The sequence below is a fragment of the Tripterygium wilfordii genome, chromosome 7, assembly GCF_013401445.1.
Source record: "Tripterygium wilfordii isolate XIE 37 chromosome 7, ASM1340144v1, whole genome shotgun sequence".
NCBI lineage: Eukaryota > Viridiplantae > Streptophyta > Magnoliopsida > Celastrales > Celastraceae > Tripterygium > Tripterygium wilfordii.
The window spans coordinates 1291267-1304251 of record NC_052238.1 but is presented as its reverse complement, the minus strand read 5'-3'; the positions used below and the strand labels follow the sequence as shown (position 1 = coordinate 1304251).

Below are 12985 nucleotides of genomic sequence, written 5' to 3'. Positions count from 1 at the left end.
CCTCACACATCTCCGTCTCCAAAGCTCTCTCTCTCTCTCTCTGTCTCCTATAATTAGTAAATTAATATCGAGATTTCACTCTCAGTCTCTCTCTCTAGAACAAGTACAGCAGCCTTCTCAGTCTACAGTTGTCTCCATTGCTTCAAACAATCTCTCTATTACACGGCCGGCCTGTCGTTTCGATTGGTAGATTCTGAGCTTCGATCGGTAATTTATTGTTCAAATCTGATTCGTAGTATATGTTTACGAATATGTGGATTCTATTTGAGTGATAAATCCAATGTTTGCAATTGCAATTGTCACCTAATTTTCTATTGCTTATTCTTTCTGAATTGATTGATTATTAACGGGTAAGATTGTTGCTCTTCGGCGAGTTTTGTTTGAGATTGACTCAATGAATTGATGATTGAGGCACTCCGTCTCGAAAAGGATCGACAATTGAAGTTTGAATGACAATGTAGCTCCAAGAAATCTTTTTTTTTTTTTTGTTACTATTAATTTGTTCAAATCCAAAAATTTACATCTACGTCTCAATATTTGCTTTGCTTTCGTTTTTCTTGATTCTCGTTAATAATTTGGACTTGAAGCTGATTCAGATCTTCACTAACACTAATAGTAGTATTATTATTAATATTTGATTTGGCTGATATGAGTTGACTCAGTGGGTTGTATTTTAGGCCTTTTTGCAGAGCTAGATACATGGATTCTTCACAGATACAGCAGAGAAGAGGAGGCTTGGTCTCACTATCGCCATCGCATACTCCACGCTCCAGTGACAAATCAGTGCGAGATCTGCGATTGGGAGACTCAAATTCAAGCAGCAAGCATGACAGAGACAAGGGCGTTAATGTGCAGGTTATTGTGCGTTGCAGGTAAGTGGGAATTCTCAATTCTCAATTGTTCTCATTATCATGTGTTATTATGGGCATTCAAATCGGGGTTGTTTCGGGTATTGAATTGGTGATTGGTTTTATTTTTTTTCTTTTATTATGCAGGCCATTGAGTGAGGATGAGGCAAGGGTGCATACACCTGTGGTGATCACATGTAATGATAGTAGAAGAGAGGTTAATGCTGTTCAGAACATTGCAAATAAGCAGATTGATAGAACCTTTCTATTTGATAAGGTTTGGATACTTATCTAATTCCTTTCATGCAATGTGGTTATACCTGAGATGAGACTTCAGAGGGCTAGTGGATGTTGTTGTGTTGATGGTTATAGAGTGATTTGAGCATCATAGGGGTGTTCATAATTTTATTTGTTTAGGTATTTGGACCAGCATCCCAACAAAAGGACTTGTATGATCATGCTGTGTCTCCAATTGTCAATGAAGTACTGGAGGGCTACAATTGCACCATCTTTGCATATGGTCAAACAGGAACAGGGAAGACGTACACAATGGAAGGAGGGGCTAGAAAAAAGGTAACTTCGTTTAGATATGTTAAATTCATTTATATTATGCTTTCAGCTACCGTTCTTTACTGTTGGTTTTTGTTAAATTTGTAGAATGGAGAATTTCCAAGCGATGCTGGTGTTATCCCAAGAGCTGTTAAACAAATTTTTGATATATTAGAAGCTCAGAATGCTGAGTATAGCATGAAAGTATCTTTTTTGGAGCTTTACAATGAGGAGATAACTGATCTCTTGGCTCCAGAAGAAGTTTCAAAGTTCATTGATGACAAATCAAAGAAACCTATAGCTCTCATGGAAGATGGAAAAGGGGGTGTTTTTGTTAGAGGCTTGGAAGAAGAGATAGTTTGTACTGCAAATGAAATTTATAAAATATTAGAGAGAGGTTCAGCAAAAAGGCGAACAGCAGAGACTCTTCTTAACAAACAAAGCAGCCGTTCTCACTCAATATTTTCTATCACAATCCACAATAAGGAGTTTACTCCGGAGGGGGAAGAGATGATTAAGTGTGGAAAGCTAAATCTTGTTGACCTTGCTGGTTCTGAGAATATTTCACGTTCTGGTGCCCGAGAGGTATGCCATAAGACTGCAATTGACTCTACTCTTGTACATTATATAACAAAAAGGAAACATCATATGTCTGCAGTGGTTGATTGGAATCTTACCCTTGTATTTCTTTTGGATTTTCAATTAATCAGATTACCATGTCTGCTAGTTGAGGCATTAGGAAGATTTGCTCATTGTTTTTATAGAAAAGTAATGGATCCTGCAGGGCAGAGCAAGGGAAGCTGGGGAGATCAACAAAAGCTTGCTGACACTCGGTCGTGTCATTAATGCTCTCGTTGAGCACTCCGGCCATGTTCCATATAGGTATGAGAATGACTGGTAGTAAATTTTCAGTGTTTCCCTCTGTTGTTTCCAAACCCTGAAAGTTCAATTGATTAAAAAAAGTTGCCTTGGCATTTCCAGGGATAGCAAACTAACAAGGTTATTGAGGGACTCATTGGGAGGGAAAACAAAAACATGCATAATTGCCACTGTATCGCCCTCCATCCACTGTTTGGAAGAAACATTAAGCACTCTTGATTATGCTAACCGTGCCAAGAACATCAAAAACAAACCAGAGGTAAATGTTTTAACTGCTGCTGTTATAACATGCACACTTTTCTTTTGGGTCATTGGATATTCTTTTGAGAAACCTTTTCTTATCTCTTATCATGAATATATCCTGTAGAACAACAAAAATTTTCCTTGCACCTTGAAGTAAAAAATGAAGTTAATTACTATTTTAGGTCAATCAGAAGATGATGAAGTCTGCAATGATGAAGGATTTGTATTCTGAAATTGACCGGCTGAAGCAAGGTAATTCACAGCTTACTGAAGTATATGCAAAGAACCACATGTTTCATGATCCTTAGTCAGTTGGGTCTCAAAAGAACTCGTATGACAAAACTATGTTTGTTGTTGTTCTATCAGAGGTATATGCTGCGAGGGAGAAGAATGGGATTTACATACCACGAGATCGTTATCTTGCTGAAGAAGCTGAGAAAAAGGTTCAATTCTTGTCAATTAGTAGATGATGGAGTTAAACCTGGGTTTTCTGAAGGAATTAAGATGATATCATTTTTCTTATATCATTGTCTTTGCCGCAGGCAATGTCTGAAAAAATAGAACGCATGGAACTTGAATCAGAATCCAAGGACAAGGTATTCAGGCAGAGTTCCTTCCAAGTTGGCATGTGGAAATATCTAATTAACTAGTTTGCCTTGTTCACAGAAACTGTTGGAGATTCAGGAGCTCTACAATTCCCAGCTACTTTTGACAGCAGAACGAACTGAGAAACTTGAGAAGACTGAGGTATATTATACGCTGTCACGGTCAACAAATACAACTCTTCCCGCATTAAGTAAAAGATATATTCTCTCATTTTGTGCAAGTATTTATGTTTCTATCTTCTTCATGAACATCAGAAAAAGCTCGAGGGAACTGAAAATTCATTATTTGATCTCGAAGAAAAGCATAGACAGGCTAACACAACAATTAAAGAGAAGGAATTTCTGATTTCTAATCTCCTTAAATCCGGTGAGTTAAGAGCTGCTTACTTCTGGCTACTGGTTTTAGTAACTAATCTGCTTATATTTTCCTGTTTGAGATGAGTGCAGGAAAGTCACTTTTGATGTTCTTTTGTTTTTTCATTATGTTTTACCTTCGTTTGGTCTCTTTCTTTTCTCAACATTCATAGGGTTAGAAGTATGTGCCTCCTTGCTTTAAAATTCCTTAGGTACACTGACCAAAGAACATTTGGAAGATATATTTCTATATTTGGCTCACTCTAAGTTTTTGGTTTAGCTCTCTCAAACTGGTCTTGTTTTCTTAGTTTAAGTTTCTGCCAACTTAATCAAGCCAAACCCTGAACAGACCTAACTTAAGCATAACATTTTTGTACTTTCTAACAATGCCTCCATTGTTAATTTTCACAGAGAAGGTGCTCATGGAACGTGCATTTGAGCTTCGAGCAGAGCTAGAAAATGCAACATCAGATGTTTCTAGTTTATTTGCCAAAATTGGTATGTCCTTGCAAACGTTGAACTGCATTCCACTTTGATTAGAAACTAATGGAATTTCTTAATGTGGTTTTCAGAGAGAAGGGATAAAATTGAAGAAGAAAACAAAGTACTTGTGCAGAGATTCCAATCACAATTAACACAGCAGCTTGAAATCTTGCATAAGACTGTGGCAGCTTCTGTGATTCAACAAGAGCAGCAACTGAAAGCTATGGAAGAAGATATGCAATCCTTTGTATCAACCAAAGCAGAGGTGGGGTACAAGAGGTTTATAGACATTGCTAGATTTAATTGTCACTCGTCAGTCTGCAAGATAAATACGATTTTTTCCTGTCCTTTAAAAGGCCACTGAAGAACTTCAAGGAAAGATAGGAAAGTTGAAAACCATGTATGGTTCTGGTATCAAAGCTTTGGATGTCATGACTAGTAAGCTTGATGAAAATTCCCAAGCTACTTTTGGCGACTTGAACTCTGAAGTAGCCAAGCATTCGCAAGCCCTCGAGAATGTAAGATTGTTACTCTACAACCATATCTTAGATATCCTTGCTTCATGTAAGTGTGCCTGACATTTATTTTGTGTATCCTTCAGCTCTTTAAAGGAATTGCTTCAGAAGCTGATGCACTACTTAATGATCTTCAAAGTAGTCTATACAAGCAGGAGAGAAAGCTTAATACATATGCACAACAACAGCGTGAGGTTTGTTGTTCATTATTTTAGTTGTTTTATGCCATTATTATCATCACCATTTTTATTATTTCCAATTGAGATTCTACAGGCACATTCCAGAGCGGTGGAAACTGCACGATCTGTTTCTAAAATTACTGTGAACTTCTTCAAAACTCTAGAAATGCATGTGTCCAACCTATCCCAAATTGTGGAAGATTCACAGATTGTCAATAACCAGAAATTGTCTGAACTAGAAAAGAAGTTTGAGGTGATTTTAATCAACCATTCAAGATGTATGGATTATTTTGAATTTTTTATATTAAATAAGTATTTCTTTTTCCTGTAGGAGTGTGCTGCTAATGAGGAAAGGCAACTGTTAGATAAAGTGGCAGAGCTGCTTGCAAGTTCAAATGGAAGGAAGAAACAACTGGTGATTGTTCTGAAATGTTTATTCTGGTGTAATTTTGACCTTGATCTGTTTTTGGTTTCTGATACTAAAGATTCATAACGTAATTATTTTCTCTGTGCTCCTCAGGTCCAAATGGCAGTGCATGATCTCCGGGAGAGTGCAACCAGCAGAAGTAATAAACTGCAAGAAGAAATGTCAACCATGCAGCAATCCACTTCTTCTGTCAAAGATGAATGGACAGTTCACATGGAAAAGACAGAAAACCACTATCTTGAGGATACTTCTGGTGTGGAAAGTAGAAAGAGAGACATGGAGGAGGTTCTTCAAAATTGGTATAAGCTTCTGTCTTCCAGATCATCATATTCTTTTGCTATATTTTTCCCCTTCCAAATAGCTAATTGATGCATTTCCTGTCTATCCCTGAACTTTGCCTTAATGGGAAAAAACTGTGCAGCTTGAAGAAGGCGAAAATGGGTCTGCAACAATGGAGGGATGCTCAAGAATCCTTGTTGACTGTAGAAAAAAGATATGTTTCTTCTGTGGATTCCATTTTTAGGTATATTAGTTCTTTGTGGCATTTTCTGTTGACAATCACAGATGATTTATTTGTTAGTTCAAGATCTCTGATTTCTTTTATATTCTCAACTAGTGGAGGGATGGAAAAGAACCAGGGACTGCGTGCACAGTTTTCTTCTGCAGTCTCAACAGCTCTTGAAGATGTAGATCATGCGAACAAAAATGTCCTTACATCCATTGACTGTAAGTACCGGTTTTGTACTTATATGGATTTGAATTTACGTTGGTGGAAAAGAATATTATCAAATCATTGCTAACTGTAAATTGAATAACTTGCAGATTCATTGCAACTTGACCGTGATGCATGTGGGAATCTTGATGCCATGGTTGGACCTTGTTGTGAAGATTTGAGGGAATTGAAGAGTGGCCATTATCACAAGATCGTAGAAATTACAGAAAATGCTGGAAAATGTCTTCAAGATGAGTACATGGTAAGAACATCAATTTTTTTCCATCATGTTTTAGTTTATATATATCCTACATATTTGTGTGGTTTAAGCAACGTTGTCTGTCATCTCTTCCAATGTTTGTCTGACGTTTTGAAAGATGAATATAGTTTTATAGCTATTCTCAATGTTCTTTCATCTGCAATCTCCGCAGGTGGACCAGCAGTCTTGTTCCACACCACGAAAAAGATCATTCAATTTACCAAGCATCTCATCAATTGAGGAACTCAGAACTCCTGCTTTTGAGGAGCTGTTGAAATCGTTTTGGGATGCAAAATCTGCAAAGCTTTCAAACGGCGATGCAAAGCATATTGTTGGTGCATATGAGGCCGCTCAGTCCTTGAGGGATTCCAGAGTTCCTCTCACTGCTATTAATTGAGGTGAGTGGATCAAAACGGACAGATAAGTGTACTGGCGATTAAAAAAAATTGTGTACAGAATGTACGAGTCAAGTATTAATTCTCTCGCCTACTATTGTTGATTTTGCTTGTTCAAGAGTTCCATCTTGATGCACGAAAATACAATAGATTTTGTTTCTTTTGCCCTCTCTCCCCCGACTTGGGGGCTGATATGCCGAGACATCTGTAACTTTTTAAGTTCTATGATTTTGATGTTGCAATGTATGGTGATTTTCTTCCTCATTAGAGCATCCACAATGGGAAGAATTTGAAGTACTTGAGATGATACTTTCTTGATAAGTTAAGTGCTAGATGTTCACAATGGGTATAATGGAGTGTATTTCAAATACTTGAAATGTTACTTTTTTGATAAATATAGTGCTACATACACACAATGGGTGAAAAATTACACTTGAAAATTTAGTTGTGGAAAAAGGATACTTGAGAGTTGGAGTATGTATATAGTTGATGAATAGTGAACAGAGAGGTGATGAATAGTGAAGAGAGAGGTGATGAAAAGGAAGAGAGAGATGATAAAAAGGAAGAAAGAGAAGATTAAAAGAAGAGAGAGATATGAAAAAGAAGAGAGAGATGATAAAAAGGAAGAGAGAGAAAATAGAGAAAGTGAGTATGAAGTGTTGGAATGTATGGAGTGTTGATGAATAATGTATATTGTGGGATTCACTCATCCAATTAAATTGTGCCACGTAGGATAGATGAGAAGAGAGAGAATGATTTTGAAGTGCTGGATATTTGGTGCATCACTGTGGATGCTCTTAGAATGGAAGAGAATATATCGTGATTTGACAATGTACCTAAACAAGATTGGCTTGGCTGGCTTGAAACCTGTCAGGATATGGCATTAGAAGACCCTATGAGTATGTTTGGATTAAGGGATTTGGGGGAAGAGAAATGGAAGGAAGAATTTAATGAAATCTTCCTCTCAAATCCCTCCCCTCAATTTTTTATAAACTATCCAAAGTCCAAACAAGGGAATTGGAATGAAACTTCATTTCCCTTCTCTTCCCTTCATTTCACTGAGAGTGTGTTTGGATTGAGGGATTTGGAGGGAAGGGGAGGGAAGGGAAGGGAAGGGAGGGGAAGGGGGACTATTTTTCCCTCTCCCATGTTTGGATAGATAAAAAAAAGAAGAAAAGAAAATTTATTTAATTTATTAATTTATCCTTATTTTTATGTTAAAATATTATGTATAAAGGTAAAATAGATATTTAACTTATAAATGACTTAATTAGTAATTCATTCCCTCTAAATACTCCATTTTGGAGAGAAATAATTTTAACAAAATTTTAATTAAATCTTCCTCCCAAATCCCTCCCATTAATTTTAAATAAACTATCCAAACAAAGAAATTGGAAGGAAACTCTATTTCCCTTCCTTCCAAATCCCTCAATCCAAACACACTCTAAATTTAAGCAATGCTTTGCATAGCCACTATCTTATAGTCTAAGACAGTGAGTACTGATAACGGGAAGGAATTCGGGTCAGGTCGGGAGCATCATATTCAGAAATAAACAAAACAATAAAGAACAGAGGCATGGGCAACAAGGCGAGTAAGCGAGTGGAAATGCTCGAGTCCAAGGAGGTTGCAAAATTGAGTACTGTCTTTAAAATTCCAAAATCCTCTTACAGTCTTTTCTGTCTTCATCGTGTATTTGTTTCATTGAAAATATAGCCTTTAACAAAAGGGGGGAAAAAAAAGTTGAAAAACAATGACACGTAAAAACTCGAAATATTATAATTTTCTTAAAATAAGCAGAAAAGGAATAACCACATGTAAAAGCAGAAAGTATAAAATGGAGAACTAGCCTGAATCTTCACAATAAGCTGGCACTTAAAAGTCCAACTGACCTTTCTCTTCCAAATGTTTCATCATCTAAATCTTCATTTGCAGAATTTTCTTGACATAGTGATTTGTTCTCTCGAGTTGGATTTAAGTTTGTTCCCTCCCAGATCATTGGCTGACCTTGATCCAGGTTACCACACTGAGACCCTTGACCAGTATCAACATTGTCCTCTACAATTTGTCTCGCATCATTATAAGCATCAACTCCTTTATCATCATCGATGCCCGGGTCAACATTGAGATGCAAGTCGAATCCTGATTGATCGCCAGGATCATGATAAGCCACTGTTACTGTTGTCTGATCCTGTTGGTCAGCAGGATCCCTTTTCTGTCTCTTCCATTTCTTTGTGGATGATGTGCCATCATCTTCGAAATCTTCTTCTTCTCTTTCTCTGTGCAAATAAACCCATAATTTCCTTTCGGAATCATATTGCACACAAGGATCGCGTTCATAATGCAAACGATCCAAGGCCCCACTGACAACTTGATTCACTTGTGTGTCAGAAACATCTTCAACAATATACTGAGAATCTCTTATCAAGGTACAAACATCTGCCCTGGTACCAATACTTCCGGGCAATCTGGCAGCCGCATCCCTCACAAGACAAAGAATGGTAACATGTGGTGGCCGATCTCGCTTCAGCATAAAATGATCTCGGGCTTTTGAAGTTGGCTTACCACCACATCTTCTCAAGGGAGCAACAATAGACTTCTTACCATCAGCAGCAGTGTAAGAGAAAGCCCTGTCAGGAATTGAGTACCTTAGAAATTCCTCTTTACGGAAATAAGCCCTCACTTCTTCAGAACTTGGGCTGATTGTGTTTTGACTCTTCTGAGCTCTTACGTCCCTAAACCTTTCTTGCTCATCCAGCTTACACTGCATTAATGATAATGGAGGTGCGGGCAGACTCCCAATTTGTTGAAGGGTCTCTTGACCGCTTTTGAGCCAATTAGCAAATGCATCGACCAACTTTACAAGCATTTTGTGAGGAAGACCCCAAGCTTCAGGAGAGGTTACCTCTTCCACAGAGTCATGATCGGAAGAACTATGCGAAACTGCACAAATCCAAGACCAATTTTTTGTAGATTTCTCATAGGCTACAAGTGCCCTCCAACCCTTTGCTCCTAAAGGTGCTGTTTTGGATGAAAATATCTTCAGAACTCCTCTAACTAAATCCTGAAGAGGCTCTTGCGTTTCAAGAATACAAGGATCTCCTGGGTTTGATCTCACACGGTTTTCAATCTCATGAACAGTAAGAGAAGGGGCATTTGATTGCCCAGTATTGTCTGACTTACCGACAACCATATTCTCTTGAGAAAGAACCCCATTTGAACTGCCTTCATGTTTTCTGTTCTGCTCATCCCTAATTTTTCCAATCTCTAACAAATCTTCTGGAAGTGGGGTAATCATTGCCATGCGGATTGCCGAAAGAAGATGTATAATGGAGAACGAGAAGCCAGAATGTACTGTGGGCGTAATTGGAGTATAAGGTTTCTTCTGAGGTTTGGTTTCCAGTTCAACCTCCACCACTCCCATCTCTGTAGCAGGGGCCTCAGAAGTTGTCATATCAGTTGCGCCAAGTTCAATCTCTGATTTCCTTTTTCCTTTTTTCTTCATCGAAGTGGAGTTATCAAATTGAGGATGAAGATTAGCCTGCATATTACCAACTTCGCCTCTTCCATCCACTTCTGCCATTTCCCCCCTTGCTTTTCGTTTTTTGGTCACTGAGTTGCACCCCAATAATGAGGCCTCAGATTTTGCTAATCGATCATCAGTGTGACTTTGAATGCTATGCTCTTTCTTCCCCGGTCGCTTCATTTTTCTATCATCTGTCAATAACTCTTCAAGTGAATCATCCTCCTCCTCAACAGCCGGACCATGAAAGAACTCCCTTTTCGATCTTCTCTCAGGAGGAAAGGTCTTTAGTGATGACATGTGTAAACCAGCACCAAAATCCCCTCGTAACTGGCCACTCTTGCCCACTTTGTGCCTGTATTTCACACCAACATCATCCGTGGATTTATCCAAGGTAGAAGGCAAGTTGCCTTCCAGAACTCTAGCAGCAGAAATATGCCTGGGGCTGCTATCACGGATCTTACCCTTCTGTTTTGCTTTTGACAAGTAGTTTTCTGCTCCCGACATATGTCCAAGTCCGCTGAAGCCACCCTTCTTTTTGGAGAAGTGAATGGCTCCATCAAGAGACTGTGCATTCTCCTGCAAGTTAGCTTTAGTTATTTTACCCTTTCTAGAATCGAAGACAGATGGGTAACTGCTCCTCATCATAGGATTAATGAAATCATCATCATCAGCAGCAGCATCATCATCAACGTCATCCAACTGCTCAGATGACTCTGATTCTGTCTCTTCACCAACAAACATTCTGTTACCTCTCAATGCTGGGCCGCCATTCTGTACAAGGTTCCTTCTCATCTTCTCCTGAGATGATTTTGCTCTGAACTCAGAATAAGGTTTAAAGTTGAGATCAGGAGACTCCCTTCCCGTCTTCCATTTCTTGCTTTTAACATTCCAATCATCCAGTTTGAATGAGGAATCAGCAGAAAACATTTCTCCTTGGTTTTGGTCATGCCAAAATGGTTCGGCAAGATGTGGAGTTCGGCCTTTCAGATTCCTCATTTGATCACCAACAGCAAATCTCTGAACTTTCTCAGGATACTTTGCCTTTTTGGCAAGATCATAAGAATATCTCATATGGGGTTGCTTTTCCAAGAACAATTTCATCTCGGACTGATGGTCTGCGTTCTTGTTCCTACCATGGGCATGTGAATTAATCCTTGAAGAGAAAGGGAGAGCCATGAAGCTGTCAGTGGCTAATTCATCACTTCTCAATATATCACGCTTCTTTCCTGCTCTCACAAGCTTTGAAATATCCATCAAACTACCATGTGCAACATTTCGATCTCGTGTGACATTCATTCCACCCAATTGGTCTCCGGCATCATCATCAATCCCCAACTGATCCCTCATCCGAAGGGCTGACCCAGAATTATAGCCTAATGCTTTATTCTGTCCAGGAAGTGTAGCTGCTGAGCCATATGGCCCAGAATTCATATCCAGTCCAGGGATAATATGAGGATAGTGGTCCATGAGCTCCTTTCTTGAAGTTGTCTTTGACCCAGCCAACTTCAGTGTACCTTTTGGATTCTGCTTTCCATGTTTTGCGCCTTCAAGAGCCAGTGGCTGTCCTCGCAAGGGCAATTCCAGATTCGAACCCTCATATGAAGGATGATAACCCAACTTCTGCCCAGCTCTCCTGTCCTTAACCCTCTTGCTCCACAACACAGCACCAGATTCCTCTTTTCCAGAAGAATCAGCCTCCAGAAACTCCTTTTTCTCGTACATCAAACTCTTTTGACTCCTCATAATATTCAAAATGCGAAGCTTCTCCTCAATACTATACCCCTTGCAAGTAAGCCAGGCATCCCTCATCTGACACAAGTAACTAACCATGTTATTCTGATGGTTCCTCAAAAGATGGTAGTGTTGCCGCTTCTGAAAGAAATTAAAGCCCTCCCTATAAAGGGCGACCCTTGGCTCGCACAGTCCTCCCTTCAACATATCAAACAACTTCTTGACAGGACTTCCAAAGTGAAAATTGCCACTCGTAAAAAGATCCTTCAGGGTACACATATACGTCTCCTGATCCAGGTCAGGTAAGTACTTGGTAAGGCTAAATCTTTCCTGCTCACTCAAGCACTCATTCCAAACATCAACAGACAAAATGTCCTCCAGGCCAAAGAGATCATACAGTTCAAACGGCACACTGCAAGTCAAATTCCCAATTTGGCAAAATTCTGCCCCGGTCTCACCCAATTCTAACAAATCAAAGTCATCCGACCCTGCCCCAGAATCAGCATCATCAAATTCATCATCGTCGTCGTCTGATTCAATTGCAGGACTTCGACGTTGAAGTTCATCCTCATCACTGGAAACGGACTCTCTACTACCAGGAGGGAACTCCGAATCAAACCTTGAAACCTTGAAGTTATTCTTCTCAATTGCCATGACTCATAAGCAAACTAAATCGCCCTCCACACAATGACAATCACAACTACGGCTCCAATTAGTAACTTCCGTCCCAAATACGAGGAATGAAAAAACCCTAGCAGAAACGAAAATTTAAATTTTCAAAAAATTACCGATTAACAATGCCAAAAATCACCAATACAACGTCTTAGAGAATCCAAATCAAGTGTAATTTAAACGAAAAATACGATATGAAAAACAAAAAAAGTTATCGGTTTAACGGAGAATACCTCACTCGACTTCTCCAAAGATTCTAATCAAATTGAAGCACGACGCATCGAAGATTAGAGTTCCGCGAAGAAATCCATGGCGGGGAGAGAGAGCGAGAGGAAGCGTTATTTCGTAGAATCAATGAAACCCTAGGAGAGAGACGGTTATTGTATATAACAAGGAAAGAAAGTGAGGGGGTGTAATGAGAGGAGAAGGTGACAGAGGGTGGTGAAGAAGACGATGGTGACGTGGAATTGTGTTGGCCGTCTGATGAGAGAAGAGTCTGAGAGAAGAAAAAGACGGAAAAGGGCACAGGGAGAAAGAAATAGAAGACTTAGTCACGTATGTCCAGCGGGTAGAGATAGTCAGACACGGAGAGGGAGAGGGAGAGGGAGAG

The 12985-nt window shown here is 39.2% G+C and overlaps 2 protein-coding genes across 2 annotated transcripts; one reads left to right on the top strand and one right to left on the bottom strand.

Annotated features, from left to right (window-relative positions):
• Positions 1-6694, top strand: LOC120001431 (kinesin-like protein KIN-5D). Its single transcript, XM_038849761.1, has 23 exons — positions 1-207; positions 690-872; positions 996-1125; positions 1266-1421; positions 1506-1982; positions 2182-2279; positions 2379-2535; positions 2702-2771; positions 2886-2962; positions 3062-3115; positions 3186-3266; positions 3380-3491; positions 3890-3976; positions 4051-4226; positions 4318-4479; positions 4563-4670; positions 4750-4908; positions 4987-5070; positions 5176-5381; positions 5504-5605; positions 5699-5808; positions 5905-6056; positions 6226-6694. Exons 2-23 carry the CDS (start codon positions 700-702, stop codon positions 6448-6450), a joined length of 3156 nt encoding a protein of 1051 aa, XP_038705689.1. The 5' UTR covers positions 1-207; positions 690-699; the 3' UTR covers positions 6451-6694.
• A 1506-nt stretch (positions 6695-8200) lies between these two features.
• On the bottom strand, positions 8201-12985 carry LOC120002210. Its single transcript, XM_038850874.1, has 2 exons — positions 12609-12985; positions 8201-12454 (listed from the first exon to the last, which is right to left on the bottom strand). Exon 2 carries the CDS (start codon positions 12355-12357, stop codon positions 8305-8307), a length of 4053 nt encoding a protein of 1350 aa, XP_038706802.1. The 5' UTR covers positions 12358-12454; positions 12609-12985; the 3' UTR covers positions 8201-8304.

What these genes read in the sequence shown, in the direction of transcription:
- LOC120002210 (XM_038850874.1), bottom strand. Translation starts at nt 12,357, where the DNA reads ATGGCAATTGAGAAGAATAACTTCAAGGTTTCAAGGTTTGATTCGGAG.
- LOC120001431 (XM_038849761.1), top strand. Translation starts at nt 700, where the DNA reads ATGGATTCTTCACAGATACAGCAGAGAAGAGGAGGCTTGGTCTCACTA. An exon ending in CAGGTTATTGTGCGTTGCAG is followed by an intron (nt 873 to 995) that starts GTAAGTGGGAAT and finishes TTTATTATGCAG; the next exon opens with GCCATTGAGTGAGGATGAGG. An exon ending in TCTGTGGATTCCATTTTTAG is followed by an intron (nt 5,606 to 5,698) that starts GTATATTAGTTC and finishes ATTCTCAACTAG; the next exon opens with TGGAGGGATGGAAAAGAACC.